The sequence below is a fragment of the Rutidosis leptorrhynchoides genome, chromosome 2, assembly GCF_046630445.1.
Source record: "Rutidosis leptorrhynchoides isolate AG116_Rl617_1_P2 chromosome 2, CSIRO_AGI_Rlap_v1, whole genome shotgun sequence".
NCBI lineage: Eukaryota > Viridiplantae > Streptophyta > Magnoliopsida > Asterales > Asteraceae > Rutidosis > Rutidosis leptorrhynchoides.
Genome location: NC_092334.1, coordinates 663,330,729 through 663,355,397, shown reverse-complemented (window position 1 = coordinate 663,355,397; position 24,669 = coordinate 663,330,729). Strand labels below are relative to the sequence as shown.

At 34.2% G+C, this 24,669-nt stretch overlaps 1 protein-coding gene across 1 annotated transcript; it reads right to left on the bottom strand.

The window, feature by feature from the left end:
- Positions 1-21,548: 21,548 nt before the first annotated feature.
- LOC139890226 (DNA N(6)-methyladenine demethylase ALKBH1D-like) lies at positions 21,549-23,482 on the bottom strand. The gene is made up of 4 exons (XM_071873122.1): positions 23,402-23,482; positions 22,689-22,961; positions 22,227-22,538; positions 21,549-21,824 (listed from the first exon to the last, which is right to left on the bottom strand). The coding sequence occupies exons 1-4, from the start codon at positions 23,480-23,482 to the stop codon at positions 21,549-21,551; spliced, it is 942 nt and encodes a 313-aa protein (XP_071729223.1).
- Between the last annotated feature and the right edge of the window lie 1,187 nt (positions 23,483-24,669).

The window sequence follows — 24,669 nt, the reverse complement described above, 5'->3', positions numbered from 1 at the left end:
TCATTGCTTTAGCCAATTTGTACAGTTTTGTAAAACATTACAGACTCGTCAGTTTTTGACCAACAATCGGACACATCACATAGATAAGCATATATCTCATGGAAATTCATGTTTTCGCAAGTTTGAATACAAATGAAACATGTCAAGGAACACTTAATCTAACATATTCCATAATATCAAAGTCTAAATAAACTCCTAGTTCACTCTAGCAATTTTTATGTAACTTTGAAAACAGATTCAGCTCACTTAACGACACGAAACTTCGTTTTGACATAACGGGAGAATTACATAACCTTTTGACGCAAATCTTAAGTATAAATTGCATAAATTTTCACAAGAAATACAGTAGTATACTTTATATAAGCTAAAACACAAATCATGCAACTCAAAAAATTCAGATATCATGCAAACCCTAACGAAAACTTCGATTAATCATATCTTGAGCATACGGTAACGAAATCATTCAAAATCAAAGTCCAAACTCAATAGTTTTTCGATCTCTATCCATCTAGATAATCATCCAAGATCAGTTCATAAGTCAATTTTATCATATCATTAAAATACAAATTCGTTTTTCATGCAAACAACGTTAATCGAGCAATTAAACGATAAACGATAACACAAGACACCATTAATTGAGCAATAGACTTGATTACACTATGTAACTGGAAAAAAATCAGATCTAAAATAATTAGGGTTAGTTTTTATACCTTAAAACACAAATCAATTGGTACTAGCATGTAGAGGACGATCAAAGGAAGCACTTTCGTGTTGAAGGTTCAAGCAAACAAGCAATTTTTGATGGTGATTGATGAGGATGAAGATGTCGACATGTATGGGGTGTTGGGAGCTGATCTTGGTCGTGTTTTAGGGTTAGGGGTGAAAGAATTATGATTAAATGCCTTTTTATACTTATTTCCTTAATTAGGTTAGGGCTTAAACTAGTAACAAGTAACCATGGGCTAAAAACAAGACCAATATGATGGGGTGGAGTGGAATTTTGGCCATGAGGGTCTAAAAGGAAGTTAATGGACTCAAATATGATGCTAGATGACTTTCTATGGGATTCGGTTAAGAGCCTTGAAGTGTCGTTAGACGAAAACGCAAACCGGAACGTTAAACGTCAATTTCTCGCGTTTTTAATCTATATAAATTCTAATAAATTGAAAGTATGTTTAAAATATAATAATTACATAAAATAATTATTAAAAGTGAAATACCATTCGTTTCGTTATTTTCTTGTATGCACGTGGTCCATTTCGAGTGCCGTTAACCGTACCGGATCTCCGGAACGTTAACTAGTCGTTAAAACGAATTCACCGGATTTAATTTACTAAATAAATAATAAATTAAATAAGTTTTTCATAAATTCAATAATTATTAGAAATAATCATTTTATCATTTTTCTGAGTTCCGTAGACTGAAAAGCTTTCTAGGCGGTTAACTTAATCGTAACGTTTTCTAGTTATTTCTCTATCCGAAATAAGTTCACAAATTAATATAACATATTAATTCAAGTAATCCACTAGGATCAAATATACATTTAATTCTGTTAAACACATAAGGTTCTAAGTAATCACCGTTAAATATTTAACGGACAAGTAACGATAGTAACGGAAAAAGTCGGGTTGTTACAAAGTACGCTACGCATACCTTCACAGGTACTACGTTAACATGGTGGAATACCTATCTCGAGCAGGTGGGACAAGATGCTACTTACGCACTACCGTGGTCAGCATTCAAACACATGATGAATGAGCAGTACCGTCCCATAAACGAGGTCAATAAGCTCAAGGTAGAGCTTAGAGAACTACGAACGCAAGAATTCGATATTACCACATACGAACGACGATTCACAGAGTTGTGCCTATTGTGTCGAAGAGTGTTCGAAGATGAAGAAGAGCGGATCGACGCGTTTGTAAAAGGGTTACCAGAAAGGATTCAGGAGGATGTGAGTTCAAACGAGCCCACTTCCATACAAAAAGCAAGTCGATTGGCTCACAAACTCATAAACAAGATTGAGGGGAGAGTTAAAGAGCAGGAGGCCGAGGAGGCTAAAATGAAGCAAGTTAAGAGAAAGTGGGAAGAAAACAGTGACAAGAGTAACCAACACAACAACTGTAACAATCACTTCAACAATCATCACAACAATAATCACAAATACAATCGCACCATTTACCGCAACAATAATCGCGACACCAACCGTCCCAACAACAACAACAACCGTCTCAACAACAACAATAATAATAACAAGAGGCAGAAAACCAGGTGCCTAAGGTGTGAGAAATACCATCCGGATAATTATTGTAGGGAGTTATGCACAAAATGCAATAGAACAGGTCACAGTGCTGCAAAGTGTGAATTCTATGGGCCAAAGGCTAACAGGATTAAAGGAACAAATAATGTCAGAACATTTAATGCTGCCATTACTTGTTTTGGGTGCGGAAAGATGGGTCATTACAAAACTGCATGCCCGAACAAAATGAATAATAATGGTCAAAGCTGCGGAAGAGTCTTCAATATCAATGCGGTAGAAGCGCAAGAAGACCCGGAGCTTGTTACGGGTACGTTTCTTATTGACGATAAACCTGCTTATGTTTTATTTGATTCGGGTGCGGATAGAATCTATATGAGTAGAGATTTTTGTGCTAAATTAAGTTGTCCATTGATGCCTTTGGATAATAAATTTTTACTCGAATTAGCAAATGGTAAATTAATTACAGCAGATAAAATAGGTCGGAATCGAGAAATTAAACTGGTTAGTGAAACATTTAAAATTGATTTGATACCAGTAGAGTTAGGGAGTTTTGATGTGATAATCGGCATGGACTGGTTGAAAGAGGTGAAAGCAGAAATCGTTTGTTACAAAAATGCGATACGCATTATGCGCGAAAAGAGAAAACCCTTAATGGTGTACGGAGAAAAGGGCAACGCGAAGTTAAATCTTATTAGTAATTTGAAGGCACAAAAACTAATAAGAAAAGGTTGCTATGCCGTTCTAGCACACATCGAGAAAGTCAATTCCGAAGAAAAGAACATCAATGATGTTTCAGTTGCAAAAGAATTTTTGGAGCGTGGTTTCATTCCACCAAGCACATCACCGTGGGGAGCTCCTGTTTTGTTTGTCAAAAAGAAAGATGGTAGTTGTGCATCGACTACAGAGAGTTGAACAAACTTACCATCAAGAACCGTTATCCACTACCGAAAATCGACGACTTATTTGATCAACTACAAGGCTCGTCGGTTTATTCGAAGATCGATTTACGTTTCGGGTATCATCAAATGTGGGTGAAGGAGGATGATATTCCAAAGACTGCTTTCAGGACGCGTTACGGTCATTATGAGTTTATGGTTATGCCGTTTGGACTGACTAACACACTAGCTGTGTTCATGGACCTCATGAACCGAGTGTGTGGGCCATATCTTGACAAGTTTGTCATTGTCTTCATCGATGACATACTTATTTACTCAAAGAATGATCAAGAGCACGAAGAACATTTGAGAAAAGTGTTAGAATTGTTGAGGAAGGAAAAATTGTACGCTAAGTTTTCAAAGTGTGCATTTTAGTTGGAAGAAGTTTAATTCCTCGGTCATGTAGTGAACAAAGAAGGTATTCAGGTTGATCCGGCAAAGATTGAAACCGTTGGAAACTGGGAAACCCCAAAAACTCCGAAGCATATACGTCAATTTTTAGGATTGACTGGTTACTACAGAAGATTCATCCAAGATTTTTCCAAAATAGCAAAACCCTTGACTGTATCAACGCATAAAGGGAAGAAATTTGAATGGGAGGATGAGCAAGAGAAAGCGTTTCAATTGTTGAAGAAAAAACTAACTACGGCAACTATATTGTCATTGCCTAAAGGGAATGATGATTTTGTGATATATTGTGATGCTTCAAAACAAGGTCTCAGTTGTGTATTAATGCAACGAACGAAGGTAATTGCTTATGCGTCCAGACAATTGAAGATTCACGAGCAGAATTATATGACTCATGATTTGGAATTGGACGCTGTTGTTTTTGCATTAAAGACATGGAGGTACTACTTATATGGGGTCAAAAGTATTATACATACCGACCACAAAAGTCTCCAACATATATTTGATCAGAAACAATTGAACATGAGGCAGCGTAGGTGGATTGAGTTGTTGAATGATTACGACTTTGAGATTCGTTACCATCCGGGGACGGAATATGTAGTAGCCGACGCCTTGAGCAGAAAGGACAGGGAACCTATTCGAGTAAAAGCTATGAATATAATTATTCATACTAACCTTACTTCTCAAATAAAGGAGGCGCAACAGGGAGTTTTAAAAGAGGGAAATTTGAATAATGAAATACCCAAAGGATCGGAGAAACATCTTCATATTCGGGAAGACGGAACCCGATATAGGACTGAAAGAATTTGGGTACCAAAGTTTGGAGATGTGAGAGAAATGGTACTTAGGGAAGCACATAAAACCAGATACTCAATACATCCCGGAGCGGGAAAGATGTACCAAGATCTCAAGAAACACTTTTGGCGGTCGGGTATGAAAGTCGATATTGCTACATACGTAGGAGAATATTTAACTTGTTCTAAAGTCAAAGCTGAACATCAGAAACCATCAGGTCTACTTCAACAACCCGAAATCCCGGAATGGAAATGGGAAAACATTACCATGGATTTCATTACTAAATTGCCAAGGACTGCAAGTGGTATCATATACTATTTGGGTAATAGTCGATCGTCTCACCAAGTCAGCACACTTTCTGCCAATAAGAGAAGATGATAAAATGGAAAAGTTGGCACGATTATACTTGAAGGAAGTCGTCTCCAGACATGGAATACCAATCTCTATTATCTTTGATAGAGATGGCAGATTTGTCTCAAGGTTTTGGCAGACATTACAGCAAGCATTGGGAACTCGTCTAGACATGAGTACTGCCTATCATCCACAATCTGATAGGCAAAGTGAAAGAACGATACAGACCCTTGAAGACATGATACGAGCATGTGTTATTGATTTTGGAAACAGTTGGGATCGACATCTACCATTAGCAGAGTTTTCCTACAATAACAGTTACCACTCGAGTATTGAGATGGCACCGTTTGAGGCACTTTATGGTCGAAAGTGCAGGTCTCCGATTTGTTGGAGCGAGCTGGGGGATAGACAAATTATGGGTCCGAAGATAATCCAAGAAACTACCGAGAAAATCATTCAAATTCAACAACGGTTGAAAGCCGCCCAAAGTCGACAAAAGAGCTGTGTGGACATTAAAAGAAAAGATATAGAATTTGAAATTGGAGAGATAGTCATGCTTAAGGTTTCACCTTGGAAAGGCGTTGTTCGATTTAGTAAACGGGGGAAACTAAATCCAAGGTACATTGGACCATTCAATATTATTGATCATGGTAGACCGGTAGCTTATCGACTTGAATTACCTCAACAATTAGCCGGTGTACATAATACCTTTCACGTCTCGAATCTGAAGAAATGTTTAGCCAAAGAAGATCTCACTATTCCTTTAGACGAAATCCAAATCAATGAAAAACTACAATTCATTGAAGAACTCGTCGAAATAATGGATCGTGAGGTTAAAAGACTTAAACAAAAAAAGATACCAATCGTTAAAGTTCGATAGAATGCCCGTAGAGGACTCGAGTTCACCTGGAGCGTGAAGATCAGATGAATCTAAAATACCCGCACCTATTTCCAGAAAATGCGTCAACACCTTCAACTATTTAAAATTTCGGGACGAAATTTATTTAACGGGTAGGTACTGTAGTGACCCGAACTTTTCCATGATTATATATTATATGAGATCTATATTTACATGATTAAATATTTCCAACATGTTAAGCAATCAAACTTGTTAAGACTTGATTAATTGAAATGAGTTTTATGTAGACAATTGACCACCCAGTTTGTCCGGCGATTCACGAATGTTAAAACTTGTAAAAACGACATGATATATATATATATATATATATATATATATATATATATATATATATATATATATATATATATATATATATATATATATATGTGTGTGTATTTAACATGATATTATGATAAGTAAGTATCTCACAAAGTTTATTAACAAAGAGTTATATGCATAAAATAAAACTACTGAATTAAAGAACTCGAAACGATATATATAACGATTATCGTTATAACAACGTCTGAATTAAAATAAATACATATGTATTGTATTAAGATATTAATACTCTATGTTTAACATGATAAAATGATAATTAAATATATCATTAAGTGTGTTAACAATGAACTACATATGTAAAACAAGACTACTAATTTAAATATTTCGAAACGAGTTATATATGTAACGATTATAGTTGTAATGACGTTTTAACATATATGTATGATATTAAGATATATTAATACACTATGTTATCATGTTAACATAACAATTTAACATCTCATTAAGTATAATAACAATGGATTAATTACATTTAACAAGATCGTTAACTTAAAGGTTTCGAAACAACACTTACATGTAACGACTAACGATGACTTAACGACTCAGTTAAAATGTATATACATGTAGTATATTAAGATGTATTAATACACTTTTGGAAGACTTCAAGACACATATCAAAATTCTCGTACTTAACAAAATTGGTTACAATTGCATTCTCGTACATTTTCATCAAGAATTCTACTCGTATTCGTTCGGTACTCGTACTCGTACAATACCCAGCTTCTAGTTTTATATACTATTGGTATATACACTCAATGATCAACTCCTTAGTAGCCTTAATGAGTCATCAAACATGTGGGAACCATTCTTTGTAATCTAGTATGAATTATTTAGCAAGATTACAAAAATATTATAAATCATTCATGAATTATTTACAAGAAAAGAAACTTACATATCCTTTATATCTAATCCATATACCACGACCTAAAACACATACAAACACCTTCATTCTTCAATTTTCTTCATCTAATTGATCTCTCTCAAGTTCTATCTTCAAGTTCTAAGTGTTCTTCATAAATTCTATAAGTTCTAGTTTCATAAAATCAAGAATACTTTCAAGTTTGCAAGTCTACTTCCAAGCTTTCTAATCCATTTCAAGCAATCATCTAAGATCAAGAAACCTTTGTTATTTATAGTAATTTATCTTTCTAATACAAGGTAATATTCATATTCAAACTTTGATTCGATTTCTATAACTATAAATATCTTAATTCAAGTAGTAATCTTACTTAAACTTGTTTTCGTGTCATGATTCTACTTCAAGAACTTCCAAGCCATCAAAGATCCTTTGAAGCTCAAGTTATTTTTTCATCATTTCCATTAGGTTTACCTACTATACTTGAGGTAGTAATGGTGTTCATAACCTTTTTCGATTCCTATATATATAACTATCTTATTCGAAGATTATAACTTGTAATCACTAGAACATAGTTTAGTTAATTCTAAACTTGTTCGCAAACAAAGTTAATCCTTCTAACTTAACTTTTAAAATCAACTAAACACATGTTCTATATCTATATGATATGCTAACTTAATGATTTAAAACCTGGAAACACGAAGAACACCGTAAAACCAGACATACGCCGTTGTAGTAAAACCGGGGGCTGTTTTGGGTTAGATAATTAAAAACTATGATAAACTTTGATTTAAAAGTTGTTCTTCTGGGAAAATGATATTTCTTATGAACATGAAACTATATCCAAAAAACATGCTTAAACTCAAAGTGGAAATATGTTTTTCAAAATGGTCATCAAGACGTCGTTCTTTCGACTGAAATGACTACCTCTTACAAAAACGACTTGTAACCTATATTTCCGACTATAAACCTATAATTTTTCTATTTAGATTATTAATCTTTGGTTCGATATGAAACCATGGCAATTTGATTCACTCAAAACGGATTTAAAACGAAGAAATTATGGGTAAAACAAAATTGGATATTTTTTATTGTTTTAGCTAAGTGAAATTTGTAACAAATCTATACTAACCATAACTTAACTAACTTATATTGTATTATACATGTATTCTAACATATATTATGTAATCTTGATAGACCATAGACACGTATACAATGTTTTGACATATCATATCGACGTCATCTATATATATTATTTGGAATAACCATAGACACTCTATATGCGGTAATGCTCGAGTTAGCTATACAGGGTCGAGGTTGATTCTAAAATAATATATATACTTTGAGTTGTGATCGAGTCTGAGACTTGTATACACAGGGTCGTGGATTGATTCGAGATAATATATTGATTCATTTATGTACTACTAACTGTGGACTACTAATTGTGGACTACTAACGTTGGACTGCTAACTTAACAACATAAAACGTCAACGTAATAAAAATGTTGTGAATATATTTTGATCATACTTTGATATATATATATATATATATATATATATATATATATATATATATATATATATATATATATATATATATATATATATATATATATATATATATATTTGTTATATGTCCGTGAATCGACCCGTGGCCAAGTCTTATTTTCGACGATTTGAAAATCTGTGAAAGTGAGTTATAGTCCCATTTTTTACTATCGAATATTTCTGGGATGATAGTACATGCAGTTTTATAAATGTTTTACAAAATAGGCACAAGTACTTGAAACTATATTCTAAGATTGAATCATTATACCGGATATCACCCTTTCAGCTTGATAGCCTAAGAATTAGGGAACAGACCCCCTAATTGACGAGAATCCTGAAGATAGATCTATGGGCCTAACAAACCCCATCCAGGTTACGGATGCTTTAGTACTTCGATTTTATATACAGATGAGTGTACTTGTATATTTGGGGATATTCTAGATGCATTTGTTAATGTCGGTTACCAGGTGTTCATTATATGAATAATTTTTATACAGATGAGTGTTCCTGATTGATATGAAAAATGAAGTCTTGTGGCCTATTAATTGAAATTTGATATATATTGGTTAAACCTATAACTCACCAACATTTTTGTTGACGTTTAAAGCATGTTTATTCTCAAGTGATTATTAAGAGCTTCCGCTGTTGCATGCTAAATAAAGACAGGAATTGGAGTCTGCATGCTTGTATAATATTGTTTTAAAAACTGCATTCGGAGACTTAAGTTGTTGTGTAATATTATTGTAAACCATTATGAAATGGTCGTGTGTAAACGCTATATTTTAGATTATCATTATTTGATAATCTTCGTGATGCTTTTTAAACCTTTATCGATAAAATAAATGTTATGGTTTGTTTTAAAAATCGAATGCAGTCTTTGAAAAACGTCTCATATAGAGGTCAAAACCTCGCAACGAAACCAATTAATATAAAACGTTTATAATCGATATGAACGGGACATTTCAAGTTATGAGAAGTTATAAGATATTGTTATTGATGTGGCGCTGATATGGAAGGTTAAGAGGATGAATAGTTTAGTTACGATAGGGAGTGACCTTAACATTACATTTATTTTTAATATACTTTATGTATATGTACTAAACTTTGACTTCTTTAGACCAAAACCTATAACTTTATGGGTTGTAATTAGATAACAATTACACAATAATAAGTATATTTAATATCAAAAATTAATTAAAATTAAAATATTATATATAAGGTAATTATTACCTCATAATTACTATGTAAATTTAAATAACGATTAATAAATAAAATTAATATTAAAAATTTTTTAAATATTACTCTCTCCGTTCCTAATTTATTGTGCACTATTCCATTTTGAGATGTTCCAAATTAATTGGCCACTACCATAAATAGAAAAAAAAAAAGAATAAGTAGATAACTTCTATTATGCCGTTTTATGTATACGTTCTAAACTTATGCTTCCGTTTACGTTCTTTACGTTTTCGTTAGTTTTCGTTTATGTTCTTATTTTCGTTTACGTTTATATTTACGTTTTTTGTTTGCATTTTTATGTTTATATTTTCTATTCTTAAGTTTTACATTTACTTTTTCATTTCTATTTTAAGTTTTACACTTAAAGCTCATTAACATAATAATTTTGAATTAAAATTAAATCATATTAATTAATTATTATTTTTAAATGTTATTAATAATTATTTTTATTATTAAATTTAAATAATTTTGAATTATTTTAATTAATAATTTTGAATTGAGTACGAGAAAATATAAAAGCTAGGTAGAAGGAAACCAATTCTAAATTTATATTTTAATTTATACTTTTAAAATAAAATGACAACAAATATTATCTCTTATGATTGGATGTGGATTGTTTAATATGCATTTTAGGTGTTTGATGAAATGTTCAGCTGACAAGTTTCTTAGTCGGACTCTGTGGTTCCACGGGTCTTTAAACTTAATGGCTTTAGCATTTACGTTCACTTAATACCTAAAACATATCATTAAACTGTTTCGTTTAAACAAACCCGTGGATCAACGGGTCATTTCACTAGTATAATTATATTTCTCAAAATATTCTATTTAGTTAAATAAAAAATTGTCAATTAAAGTTGTAATATTGTTATTTTAAATAGTTTAATGCATTGTAAGTATATACAAATTGATAAATTTAAGTATTATCTTTTTATGTGAATTAAAAAATTAAACGTGTGTGATGGTCCATTTTGTTTTCGCCTAGAGCCTTCAAATTGTTAAGATGGCCTTGGTAAACATAATAAGAGCTCCAGGAGTCGAAGCCTTTTTTCGGCGTTAAACATATTTAACGGTGGGGACGGTGGGAATCCCCACTCCGGCCCGCCGTTAATTCGCCGTTAAACTCCGGCGTCGGATTTCACCGTTAGCCAGGCGACGGTGGTTTTAGCCTCAATGTTAAAAAAAAATTCTTCTTCTTTTCCTTTTTTTTTTTTTCTTTCTTTTTTTTCTTTGTTGTTGCTGCTGTAATTTATTTGTTTTGCAGGTAAGGATTGCGTGAAGAAGACTGCGTGAAGAAGACGATGGACGGAGTAAATATAAATAATATAAATATAAATAGATAGGTTTAAAGTTGGGCCAAAAAATGCCCAAAACAGTTGGGCTCATTATATTTTGGGCTGAATTTTCTTTAAATACTTATAATTTATAATAATAAATATTTCTAATAAAAGAATTATTTATTTGTATAGTTTATAATTTATAATTATAATTATATTAAATAAATAATAGATAAAAATATATAAAAATAAGTTAAATAATAATTTAATAATGATTTAACAATGAGATTTAACACTGAACGATTTTCCCTGTTTTGACCTCAGTGTTAAATCCGGTGTTAAATTTAACACTGAACGACTCCTAGTGCTCTAAGAAACATAAACGTTAACGTAAACTAATTTATTTTTAAATTAAATATATTTTTAAAATATTTACAAAACATAAAGGTGGTCCATAAACCACGTAAGGATATGTTATCCAGTTAGTTTGATATATTTAATTAACTTTTACGTTTATTGATTTTTTTATAATTATGTGTAAAAACTACTCTACTGTGGAGTAATTTTTAATACGAGTAGAATTTATACAGTTTAGTTAAAAAGAGTATTGGGAAACGAGTAACCTTAAAAGTCATTCCTTATAATTAGCAACTCATTATAATTAGGAGAACCGAGAATGATATGTACATAACTCATTTTTATTATGTATACAACTATCATGTTTTACAGTGTAGTGTTATACTCTCTGCATAATAAAAATAAGTTCTGCGTATATCATCACCCTTATAATTAAGATGTGGCACTAAAATGATTACACGTGGATGAAAGTGAGAGTAACAATTCAAAACTCAAAGTTAACGTAATGATGATAAAAAAATTTGTTTGACTTCTTTAGACCACTTTGGTCAAAGGACATAACCCTTTTTGATACCCCATTTAAATTTGCGTCTCTTTTAGTGTAAAAGATTTGATATTTTTTTTATGGGTTCTTTTTAATTTGCATTGATGATTTTTTATTTTTATTTTTTTATTATTATTTTATTTTTCAAAAAAGCAAGATAACTTATATTAACCGAGACACTCCCTCAAAAAGAAGGAGGCCAAACGACTCACAGACATCAAAAGGACTCAACCGGACAACAAAATCACTAAGGACTAAAGGAGCCAACCTAAAAACTAACACCCAACTAAATTAAAAAACTACCTGCTAACATGATAAAGAACCAACCAAAAGAAACATAAAATGGGAACAACATCACCTAAAACTAGAGACCAAGAATTTTTATTGATTCTTATTTTGGCTTATATTGTTTGAAAATCATTATTGAGATCGCAGGAATGAGAAAATGGTGGATTAATTACACATCTATGAGATTTAAGAGTGTGATTTTGTTTGAGAGAAATGGAGAAGGGTTGACTGAATTTATTGACTTTTAGAATGGTCAAAGGATTTTGTTCAAGATCCATTTTAATGTAACAAATGGTAAAACTTCATCACAAAAATTCAAAATATGATTTAATCTTTGTGGAGGGAATATTATTATAGTAATGTAGGAATAGTGATATGCATTGTATTGCAGTAGCACCCCATTGCTTCCAACTACTCTGTATTTGCGTTCATTAGCAGATGATAATAACGATTTTCGGAAGCAAATAGGATGTATGACTGGTGTCTTTGATATGTTGAACCTGTTAAAATACAATGTAAATTTAGAATAATATGGAATTAGTACATGTATATGGGTAAAATATCTAGATATTAATATGTATATGAACAATATCTAGATATTAAAATGTAAAGAAAAATCTAGATATTTATGTGTGTAAGAAATATCTAGATATTTATATGTATAAAAATATCTAGATATTTATATATATCCATGGAAATATCTAGTTTCTAGAAACTTCCATAGAGTAGTATAAATAAGGGTGACGATTTCATTTGTAGAGTGTGAAGTAAGTTGTGAAAGTTGTGAGAGTGAAATAAGAAGTGGGTTGTGAAGAAGAGAAGAAGAGTGTGAGTTAGCGAAAGTAGAGAAGAGAAAGCTTGTAAGTAATATTGTAATTGTAATTTAATATAAGTGTTTTTATTAAGTTTCCCGATCAAGCCTTAGTTTGTGTTTAAGTTCTTAGTGCACTTTTGTTGTTCTTATTATATGGTCGGCTCTGCCGCCTAAGTAATACATGGTCGGTTATACCGCCTAAAGATATATGGTCGACACTGTCGCCTAAGTACATTGTGCACTAAGGATTTATAAAATTAAAGGCTAACCAACGTCAAAGTGTTGGTGTAGTGAGTCTGGTATAGTCTAGGTCCTCTATAGTGGGTGTGTTGGGCTCGTCGAAGCTTCCAACAATTGGTATCAGAGCAGGTCGTTCGGGATCATTGCTAGTGGAGGTACTCATCGGTAAACGTTGGAGGTTTACATCGTCTTGTTTACACCAAGGCCCTAAGGGAGATTCTGTCGGAGCACAGTTAGGAACTGTGAAAGCTCATCGGTCTAGGACCAAGCTTATTGGACGTTGGACGTCATGATGGCAGATCTTGCAAGTACGAGCAGTGGAATCAAGAGTCTCAATAACCACAACTATGGTTATTGGCGGACTTGTATAGAATCCTACCTACAAGGACATGATTTATGGGAAATAGTTGCTGGCAGTGACACAACGCCTCCACCGAAAGAAAATGCTGAAGCCTTAAGAAAATGGAACATCAAGGCCGGGAAGGCTTTATTTATATTGAAGACTACAATCGAGGAGGATCTATTGGAGCACATCCGTGACGAGAAAACACCAAAGGCAGCTTGGGAAACTTTTGAAAAATTATTTTCAAAGAAGAATGAAGCACGCCTCCAGCTCTTGGAAAATGAGCTCGCAGGTATCTCACAAGGAAGTCTATCTATTTCTCAGTATTTCACCAAGGTGAAATCTATTTGTCGTGAGATATCTCAACTTGCTCCTGAAGAGAAAGTGAGTTATGCAAGGATGAAGAGAATTATCATCCATGGCTTAAGATCCGAGTATAATGGATTTATAGCCGCTGTGAGAGGATGGCCTACTCAACCATCATTAATAGAGCTGGAGAATTTATTGGCTAATCAAGAAGCATTAGCCAAGCAGATGAATGAAGTAACCATAAAAGACGGAGAAGATGCACTCTTCACAAATAAGAAGAAAGCAACATCTCGAAAACAAGAGGCGATGAAAGAAAGTAAGACATATGGGTGGAAGGGTCACCCAAAATCAAAAGGCAACGCTTCAGGGGGAGCTCAACAAGGAAGAAGAGATCATCGCCAACAATACGGGAAAAATGGTAAGAGAAAGAATGGTGAATGCTTCAATTGTGGCAAGAAGGGTCATTTTGCTCGAGATTGTAGATTCCCCAGAAGGCGAACTTTTGAAGGAAATGTGGCCGCCGCAAGAGATGAGAAGAAAGAGGTCACATTCGAAGCAACCATTAATGAGGAAACATGGGATGCAGAAGCAGGACTCTCCGTTGAAGCTGACATGGATGATCAAGCTCTTGCAGCAACCTTAAAGTCAAAAATAAACTACAAAGATGATTGGATCTTTGATTCTGGGTGCTCAAATCATATGACCAATGATGAGACGAAGCTGCAAGAAATGGAGGATTACAAAGGAAAGAGAGTCGTGTTGACAGCCGACAATTCAAGGTTGTCTATTTCTCACATTGGAAAGACAATAATTCCAAATGAAGGCGACTCTCATAAGCTCCAACTCGAGAAGGTGTATCTTGTCCCTGGCCTAAAGAAGAATTTACTGTCAGTACCACAATTGACAGCAGAAGGGAACTATGTGCTATTTGGACCAGAAGATGTGTCCGTATTCAAGAGAGTAAAGGTGGTTGGCAATCCAGTTATGCATGGAAGAAGAATAGAATCGGTCTATGTATTATCTGCTGAAACAGCTTATGTGGATAAGACTCGAAAAAATGAGACGGCTAATCTTTGGCATAAACGTCTTGGGCATGTGGGCTACAACAAGTTAAAGGAGATGATGGTAAAACGCATAGTAAATGGGCTTCCTCAAATTGATATCCGAACAGATACAATATGTGCTGGATGTCAATTTGGCAAAGCTCACCAATTGCCATTCAAGGAGTCAGCGCATCAGTCCAAGACACCACTAGAGCTCATACACTCAGATGTTTTCGGCCCAGTGAAACAAACATCACTTGGAGGTATGAAATATATGGTGACATTCATTGATGACTTCTCAAGATATGTGTGGGTTTACTTCATGAAGGAGAAGTCGGAGACTTTTCTGAAGTTTAAAGAGTTCAAGAACAAGGTAGAAAGTGAGCTCAATACTAAGATTCGATGCTTACGCACAGATAATGGAGGAGAATATTTATCAACCGAGTTCAATATCTATCTTAAGAAGCACAAGATCATAAGGCAATTAACTTGCCCAAATACTCCACAACAGAATGGAGTGGCAGAACGTAAGAATCGTCATCTTGCTGAAACCTGTCGAAGTATGCTTCATGGTAAGAATGTACCAGGAAAATTTTGGGCCGAATGTATGAGGACGGCTTCATACGTGATTAACAGACTCCCACAAACAAAGTTGGGATATATTTCACCATATGAAAGATTATGGAAGATCAAGCCAACCGTCAACCATCTCAAGGTTTTTGGATGTGTATGCTACGTCTTCGTACCAGATCATCTACGAAGCAAATTTGATAAGAAGGCAATTCGGTGCATTTTTGTCGGTTATGATGAATCAAGAAAAGGATGGAGATGTTGTGATCCAAATACTGGGAAGTGTCATACTTCAAGAAATGTGGTATTTGATGAAGCTTCTTCATGGTGGTCACCTCAAAAGATAGAGCTTCCAGAATCTCATGGATTAGAAGAAGGTCCAGAAGAAAAAGAAGAACATAAAGAGCACATATCGGATCCAATTAAAGAAGGAGATGGATCGTACTCTAAGGAAACGAGTCCATGGAAAACTGGGGTACATCAATCTACATCCGAAGAGGTTCGTCCAAGCCAAATGGATGCCGAGGAGCATGTGCAAGAATTACGGAGATCAACAAGGTCGAGGAAACCTAATCCGAGGTATGCCAATGCTGCTCATGTGGATGAATCAATACCTATTGAGCCTTCCACTTATGAAGAAGCAGCACAAAGTCAAGAATGGCAGAAAGCGATGGAAGAAGAAATTAATGCACTAAAAGAAAACCAGACATGGAGTTTAGTTCCAAAGCCAAAAGATGTAAAACCAATATCTTGTAAATGGGTTTACAAGGTGAAGACTCGATCAGATGGCTCCATTGAAAGGTATAAAGCTCGACTTGTTGCTAGAGGTTTTTCTCAACAATATGGGCTGGATTATGAAGAAACGTTTAGTCCAGTGGCGAAGATAACAACAATTCGAGCTCTACTAGCTTTAGCTGCTAGCAAATCTTGGAAGTTATGGCAGATGGATGTCAAGAACGCTTTCTTACATGGAGAACTTGACAGAGACATTTATATGGAGCAACCAAGAGGCTTTGAGAACAAGATCCATCCTGAGCATGTCTTCAAATTAAAGAAAGCACTATACGGCTTGAAGCAGGCTCCAAGAGCTTGGTACGGGAAGATTGGCGAGTTCTTAGTACAAAGTGGTTTCACAGTTGCTCCTTCAGATTCTAGTTTATTTGTGAAACAAGATCAAGGAAAACTAGCCATAGTGCTAGTATATGTGGATGACTTAATCATCACGGGAGATCACTATGAGGAGATCCAAAGAACAAGGGAGAATCTGTCTATCAGATTTCATATGAAGGAGCTTGGAGAACTCAAACATTTTCTTGGACTCGAAATAGAGCAGAAAAGAGAAGGATTATTTCTGGGACAACAGAAATATGCGCGAGATCTTTTACAAAAGTACGGAATGCTTAATTGCAAACCTATCTCAACTCCGATGGATCCGAATACAAAACTACGAGCAGATGAAGGAAAATGTCTTCAAGATGTTACCATGTATCGAAAGATGGTCGGAAGTCTTATTTATCTCACAATAAGCCGGCCAGATATATCTTATGCAGTTGGAGTGGTTAGTCGATACATGAGCAATCCGAAGAAGCCTCACCTTGATGTTGTACGATGCATCTTAAGGTATGTTAAAGGCACTATTAACTTTGGTATTTTATACAAGAAAACAAAAGAATGTCACGTGACTGGATATTGTGACGCCGATTACGCTGGAGACTATGATACACGACGGTCAACAACTGGATACATGTTTAGTCTTGGATCGGGAGTAATATCATGGTGCAGCAAGAGACAACCAACAGTATCCTTGTCAACCACTGAAGCAGAATATCGATCGGCAGCATCAGCAACACAAGAAATTATGTGGTTGAAGCAACTAATGGAAGATCTTCATCAATCAACAGATTATCAAGTAAAGCTTTTCTGCGATAACCTATCAGCTATTCGTCTAGCAGAAAATCCAGTCTTTCATGCGAGAACAAAACATATAGAAGTGCACTATCACTATGTTCGCGAGAAGGTCCTTGAAGGAGAGATCAAGATGATGCCAACAAAGACAGATGAACAGGTTGCAGATATATTCACCAAGAGCCTAAGTAAACCGAAGTTTACAAAATTCAGAGAAGCACTTGGAATGGTCTGCAAGACATCGTTGGAAGAAAATTTGCATTGAGGGGGAGTGTTAAAATACAATGCAAATTTAGAATAATATGGAATTAGTATATGTATATGGGTAAAATATCTAGATATTAATACGTATATGAAAAATATCTAGATATTAAAATGTAAAGAAAAATCTAGATATTTATGTGTGTAAGAAATATCTAGATATTTATATGTATAAAAATATCTAGATATTTATATATATCCATGGAAATATCTAGTTTCTAGAAACTTCTATGGAGTAGTATAAATAAGGGTGACGATTTCATTTGTAGAGTGTGAAGTAAGTTGTGAAAGTTGTGAGAGTGAAATAAGAAGTGAGTTGTGAAGAAGAGAAGAAGAGTGTGAGTTAGCGAAAGTAGAGAAGAGAAAGCTTGTAAGTAATATTGTAATTGTAATTTAATATAAGTGTTTTTATTAAGTTTCCCGATCAAGCCTTAGTTTGTGTTTAAGTTCTTAGTGCACTTTTGTTGTTCTTATTATATGGTCGGCTCTGCCGCCTAAGTAATACATGGTCGGTTATACCGCCTAAAGATATATGGTCGACACTGTCGCCTAAGTACATTGTGCACTAAGGATTTATAAAATTAAAGGCTAACCAACGTCAAAGTGTTGGTGTAGTGAGTCTAGTATAGTCTAGGTCCTCTATAGTGGGTGTGTTGGGCTCGTCGAAGCTTCCAACAGAACCGTCAACCTATATTTGTCGAAAATCGTAATCTTGGCCACTGTCCAAAGAGGTCTCGCCCCGCTAATTTTTAAGTTATCCATGCTGATTTTGTCTACGGTTAGTGTCTTATTGATATTTATGCAACGACCTTAACTAGTGAATGTTGATTGTTTTGATTTTTGCCCCTATTTTTAAAAGATTAGGCTAACAATATGTGTGTAATGCATCTACTGGTCAATGATCAATCAAAAGTTTGTTGCTTTGTGACTCAAGTGTCCAATTTTCCGAAACCATAATCAAACAGTTTAGGTAATGTGTTTTGGAAGTTTTATGCATTTGGATAACTTTTGTCTTGTTCAACCCATATAACCTGTATCCAAATCAACCCAGTTCTAGCCAAATGGGTCAAATTTGCCATATCTAGTGTATTCCAAACTAATCTTTGAAAATTTTTACTCGTTAGCAGCTAATCTATGCAACTTTTGTATTTGTGCGTGTGCACGAACACACTCATTTATCGCCTCTAACGATGTCATTATAATGCGTCTCATTGCAATTCACCAAAAATTACATGCAGGCAGTATGCTTTTCAGCAAAAGGACACCTGACAGAGATTCAAGTATTATATACCACAGTACCCCCATAACGGTAAGTTCAATTCGCTTTAGTTTGTTTAATGTACTGTTATCAATACAAACACTAATTGCTGTTATTAAATTTTGTAAGTTAAATAATAAAAATGACATTTTTATTCAAAGAAAATAATCGGGCATCAACTGAATCTCATCGAAAGACTCTTTCTTTTCATGGTCTCCACCATCTTCTTTCGGTTATCTAGATTCGAGTATCTATAAACAAACGAACCATCAAAGTGTTGACCTTCGAGATGTAGTCAAAGACTCGTTGTATAGAGAGGCCCGCGCTTTATCACATAATACAACTATCTTTAAAAAAGAGTCAAGTAAACGGTACTGTGATGAAGGGAGACAACTTTCAAGATCAAAATCTTGCCAGTTCAAAGACGGGCTACCGTGTCTTCTGTTTACGGTGATGTAGATAAAAGATTGAAGAATCTTGATTTTGCACGATCGGGAAAGGATCTTAGGGCTCTTAAGCATATATTAGAGGCAATGGACAATGTTGAAGTTATAAACGGTGAACGAGTGGATACAACAGAAACATCTTCAGACAACGATCATCAAATTCACAACGATCAAATTGTTAAAATGAAACCTGCAAAACTTTTTGATAACGGTTCTAGATATAATAAGGTGCAAAAATGAGAATAGTGAGAGGCGATCTCGTCTGCATATGTCGTCTGTAGATTGTAGTAAATCAAGAAAGCAGTCAAATAAGCAGCATTTGAAGTGTAGTTTACTTAGCAAAGGTAAAAAAGGTAGAGTTTTGAAGATGGATACGAAGATTACTGCATCCGAATATTCTGAAGAAACCAATACTACGCAGAGTTCTACGTCAACACCAGAGGTAAAATCGTGTGTTTCTCTAAGAGGTGGCAATATGTCTGGGCATATGGGTTGTGTAACGGGTCAAAATGTTTTTTTTTTTGGTACGTGTCTGGTTGGGTTGCCCCGAAATCCTTTGTTATGCATTGTTAGAAAAAGATTATAAATAATGGAGGTTTTGAAAATTAATTAAAGTTAAAATTATTAATATTAATAAAACACCTACCGAGGAAAGTGTTAAAAATCGATACGAAGGGACAAGCGATGTTTCATCAAACAAAAACCTGTCAGGGGTCTCATCTCAGATCAACCGTGAAAAACTTACAAAAATTCAGGATTTGGTACAAAATTTTAAACGATTTAACTCCAGCCACAATGAAACTCACAAATATTACAAATGCAGATGAAAAGTAACGTGTGTAACCTCGAGGAGCAAGTGGATGATTTGAAACGCATCTTGTGCACGGACGTGTTAATATACACAACATATATAATATACAAACGGAAAACACTCTGCCTAATCAGAGAAGAAGCTCCATAGCTTACTTCCTGCCCAAGCTCAAAGAGCCAAACACATACTTAATTCATGACTGCCCAAATACAACCATGGTTACTTCTATTTATTATTTCTCTAACCCTAGACATTGGGCTTCGCTTGGGCCTTGATGGGCTGGAAGGAAGATGACAAGCTGATATCTATCAGTGATCGTTGGTTTCTAATTTGTAAGTGAAAGGGGAAGACTTTTGATCTGTGACAATTCATTAGTACATCTGTTAACATACACTACTTGCAAAAATGGGAAATTTTCTTATTGAAATGGAACATTTGGTTATGGTTTGTAAAAAGCTGTTACAAGTTCGAACTAGTGAACTGAAACCAGACTAGGTTTGATTGGTTTGGTTTTTTGGAAAATAAGTTGTTGGTTTGTTTGGTTTAATCGTCATTTTTGTGCACTTGGACATATCTATTGTTGTTGAATGAAACATATAGATCTGTATTGCTTGTGTTAAATGAGTTCGCCTAAAATTGGAAGAATTCGTTGATAGTTAGAATAGATTCGTAGACCAGGTCGACTGATCCGTTTGATACACACGCACTGTATTCTTATGCCTATTCTTGGTTAGGAATTGTATAAAATTTTCCTTGTTCTTATTACCCGAAGAAGATGAGTACTTTTACAGCAGCCTAACTGAGTTATCCCAACCCTTACAAGCTTTTTTTGTTAACTTACCACTACTACACTGTAAAGCATGTTTGGTGGTGTATGAATAAAAATTGGTGGTGTACAAATCACCACCTCGTGCAATACCATTTTCAAGGGTATATATGTTCTATTAAACAATTCAATCTTTCTTTTACACAAATTTGTATTTGTGAATGCTTCTTACTGATAAACCGGCTAACAATCTTGATTGGAATATTTGCATAAAGAGTTGGTCACTTGGTCTTCCTTCAATTTATTTAAGGTTAGTAGTCTAGCATTGATAAATTTTGATTTTTGGTATCCATTCCTTGTAAGTGTAACTATTGCGTTATTTGAGATGGGTTTAGTGAGTTTTCAAGTATCTAAGTAGTTCAGAAAATGATCTAGTAAAAAAAAAAAAAAAAAAAAACCAATGGCAACTGCTATGCTTATGAAGGTAACAGAACTGAGTCCAAATTCAAGAACCTTACTTTTCACATTTGCTGTTTTTTTTTTTTTTTTTTTTTTTTTTTTTTCCCCCCCCTCAAAACCTAGTTAAATATTTAATAAAACAACTTGTAAAATAAAAACCAAGGTCCAAACTTAAACTTAAGGTTAAGACGACTCGTTACTGAATCTAAAGAAACTCGTAACCGATTCAGAAGATTCAATATTGTCTGAGTGTAAGGTTAAGACGGCCAGGTCTAAGCTTGACTTGTTGAAGCAACGACAAAGGAGCTGAATTCGGGATGATTTTCGTCACCCCATGATATACAAGTCTAGACTTTCCCCCAAATATCAATACGTCCCCCGATTCCAACAAAACCACCTTTGCCTTGCCCACTTCTCTACTATTACCATACAAAAATTTTGCAGAGTCACCAATGGAGATGGAAACCACCGGCAACCCTTTTTTCAAACTACTTTCGCTTTCATCCCGATCCTGCATTGTGGATACATAATTAATATACACAACAAATATAATATACAATAAAACTAACACTGAATATTTTAAGGGATACATATCTATAAATGAGTCGAGGTCTTTCACATGCGTATCATAGTCTAAAAAAATATTACTAACTTAAACACTGTTTATGGGTTAGGGCTACCCGAGAAGGTGAGTAAACCGACCCCATACTCTGATGTACACAGCCTGACAAGATTACTCCCCGGCTGTTTCCAACCCTTCCCTGGCCACCACAATATATTCGTCCTAAACAGGATTCGAACCGAACCTGAGACCTCTTGTAAAGAACTCAGGGCCAAACCACTGGGCTATCTTGTGATGGCTAAATATATAAACGTAACTACCATGATAAAAGGTCAAGTGGGTAAAAAAAACCTGATGAAGACCAAGTTTGCCGGTGGAAGTATAAAAATTGACAACGCAAATGTCTGGGTCCATTGAAGGCATGCGATCATCATATGCTTGAGAATCTTTAATTGAGGTTTCAGCCAATGAAATGAGTTGATGAGGAAGGGGTAGTGCATGAGAACCATCGCTTCTGTATTTTGAATTATACTTTGTTTTTGGGTCCCAATTTCGACCAAAGCACATCATATGTAAGTTCATTTTTCCTCCATTATTGGTTATAGGTTGGTAGAATCCCCCGCGACCCATGCCAAATTGTTGACAAGTATTCACTATTTTAACCTAAGAGCAAGTAGGATTATAGCATATCATATTTTTAGGTAATCAAACATTATATGTATCCGAAAGTAAGTAAGAAAAATAAGAGATCTTTCATTTCTTTAGCATACAACAATATAACTATAATGTTAAGTTTACCAACCAAAGATATACCTGATCACTCACGCTGACGTAATTCTTCAGAAGAACAACTCCGGTTTCGAGTATCACACCCGATTTTTTGAGATTTTTCCCTTTTTTCATCCCACTTAGTGACTCTGTGCTTCTGGGGAGGATTAAACTGAATCGTTTTGTTTTGTTGAATTCATTAGCATTAGCAAGAGTGTTGTTATTTGGATTGTAAGTATCATGATGAGGATTATCATCCCAAGGATTTCGTAACGAAGCCTGGAGAGAATTATCATCCCAAGGATTATGGAATGAAGCCTGAATATCGAACAACATTGTAAGTAATAAGTTAAAATACAAAATTTTTAAGCTAACAACAAAGCCAAGTTAAAATTTGAAGTTGAAATTCAACCACAAATCTTTTCTTAATGCCAATTATTACATTATTAATAAAGAATTGAACTAAAAAAAAAGGTGTATGTGGTTGCACTTGCACAAAACATATCAGAAACGAAACCTCAAATCCAAGAATTAGCAATCACATATAATGTAAAAGCTCACTCCTTACTTGGTAATTGACTAGTTATTACACTCTACTACAACACTTGATGATAATTTTATTAAAAAAAAAAAAGTTTTGCTTTTTTCTAGTTTTTCTTTTATACTATGAGCAAGATCGGAGCCCTAATTTTTAAAACTTATAATAATCAATCAATCCAGCCATATCATGTATATATATGCTTAGTGATAAGACTCACAGAACTACGAGATGCATTACGAATAGGAATCAATGAGTGAGGCTTCATCATCATCCCCTTTATGCCTTTCATCGCTGCCATATATAATCACCTGTATGCATGTCCAATAACTGTAACTTGAAAATCGATTCAGAATCTATCTATTCGTGAGAACTAAAAGAAAGGAAAAAAAAAAAAAAAGGACTTACAGGGGTGTTGTTGTGGAACAAAAGATTTCAACAAATTTGCAGATGTTATGATAATAATAATAATTGTGCAAGTATGGAACTACAATAATGCAAGTATGGATAGTCAATTTTGGTACAATTTTATAGTCAACTTGGGGTCACTTCCATAGTATCTTTTTGTAGTATAAATACCCATGAGTTATGCTTGTAAAGATGTACCATTTCTCACACTTACATCCATAGTGTTTCTTCCTTTCTCTCTTTACTCATATACTCTTGTTCTTAAGATTTTCAAAGTCTATATTCAAGAACCAATCCACTAAAGGTAGTTATAAGCCTACTGAATTATAACACGTTATCAGCACGAAGTGCTCCGTATAAACAAGGTTTATCTAAGCAAGTACAAGTCACTAATCAAGATAAATATTCAAGTCCAGCAGTACGCTGCTTCGGACCGGTGTACCCTGGGAACAGACGAAGAATATGTTTAAGGGAATTGTGTCAAACACAAGCCCGGTTAAAACCTCCAATTCGGTTAGATCGTTTTAACTTCCTCTGTTTGATTGATTATATACTTGGTTGTTTCAGTTTCGTATACAATTTTCTTACAAACTTAAACAGACTCTTGTTCACGAAATTGATTATTTCATGTACGAAACTGAGATATGATGATAGTTTTATTAGGTGTATATGTCTGCTATGATTTATGAAACTGATCTTCTATCTACAGCTATATATGGACTTACTAATATTAATTTTTTTTTTAGTTTTTACGATAATCCATATATCTACAACTTCATACTTACGGTTATGCGTAAATTGCTTTATAACCAAATTGGCTAACCAAAAGGTGATTCAAGTATTTAATTCGGTAAAATAGATTGCCCATTATTTATATATATATAAAATCTTAATATATAGATCATGATGTTGTATCATAATAAACTGATAAAACGGGCTTCGGTGTAAGTGCTAAGATTAATATGTTTGTTTATATACACACATGCCAAGATTTCAACTAAATTTGTTTTGACAGCTACTTGTTAAATTATTCTAATTAAATTTGGTTACTAATTATATGGGTGACTAGGATAATATTTA

Excerpts from the sequence above, each read along its gene's own strand:
- LOC139890226 (XM_071873122.1), bottom strand. The coding sequence starts at position 23,482 with ATGGCAGCGATGAAAGGCATAAAGGGGATGATGATGAAGCCTCACTCA. Across the intron at positions 22,539-22,688 it reads ACGTCAGCGTGAGTGATCAG|GTTAAAATAGTGAATACTTG; the intron begins GTATATCTTTGG and ends ACTTGCTCTTAG. Across the intron at positions 21,825-22,226 it reads GCAAACTTGGTCTTCATCAG|GATCGGGATGAAAGCGAAAG; the intron begins GTTTTTTTTACC and ends TCCACAATGCAG.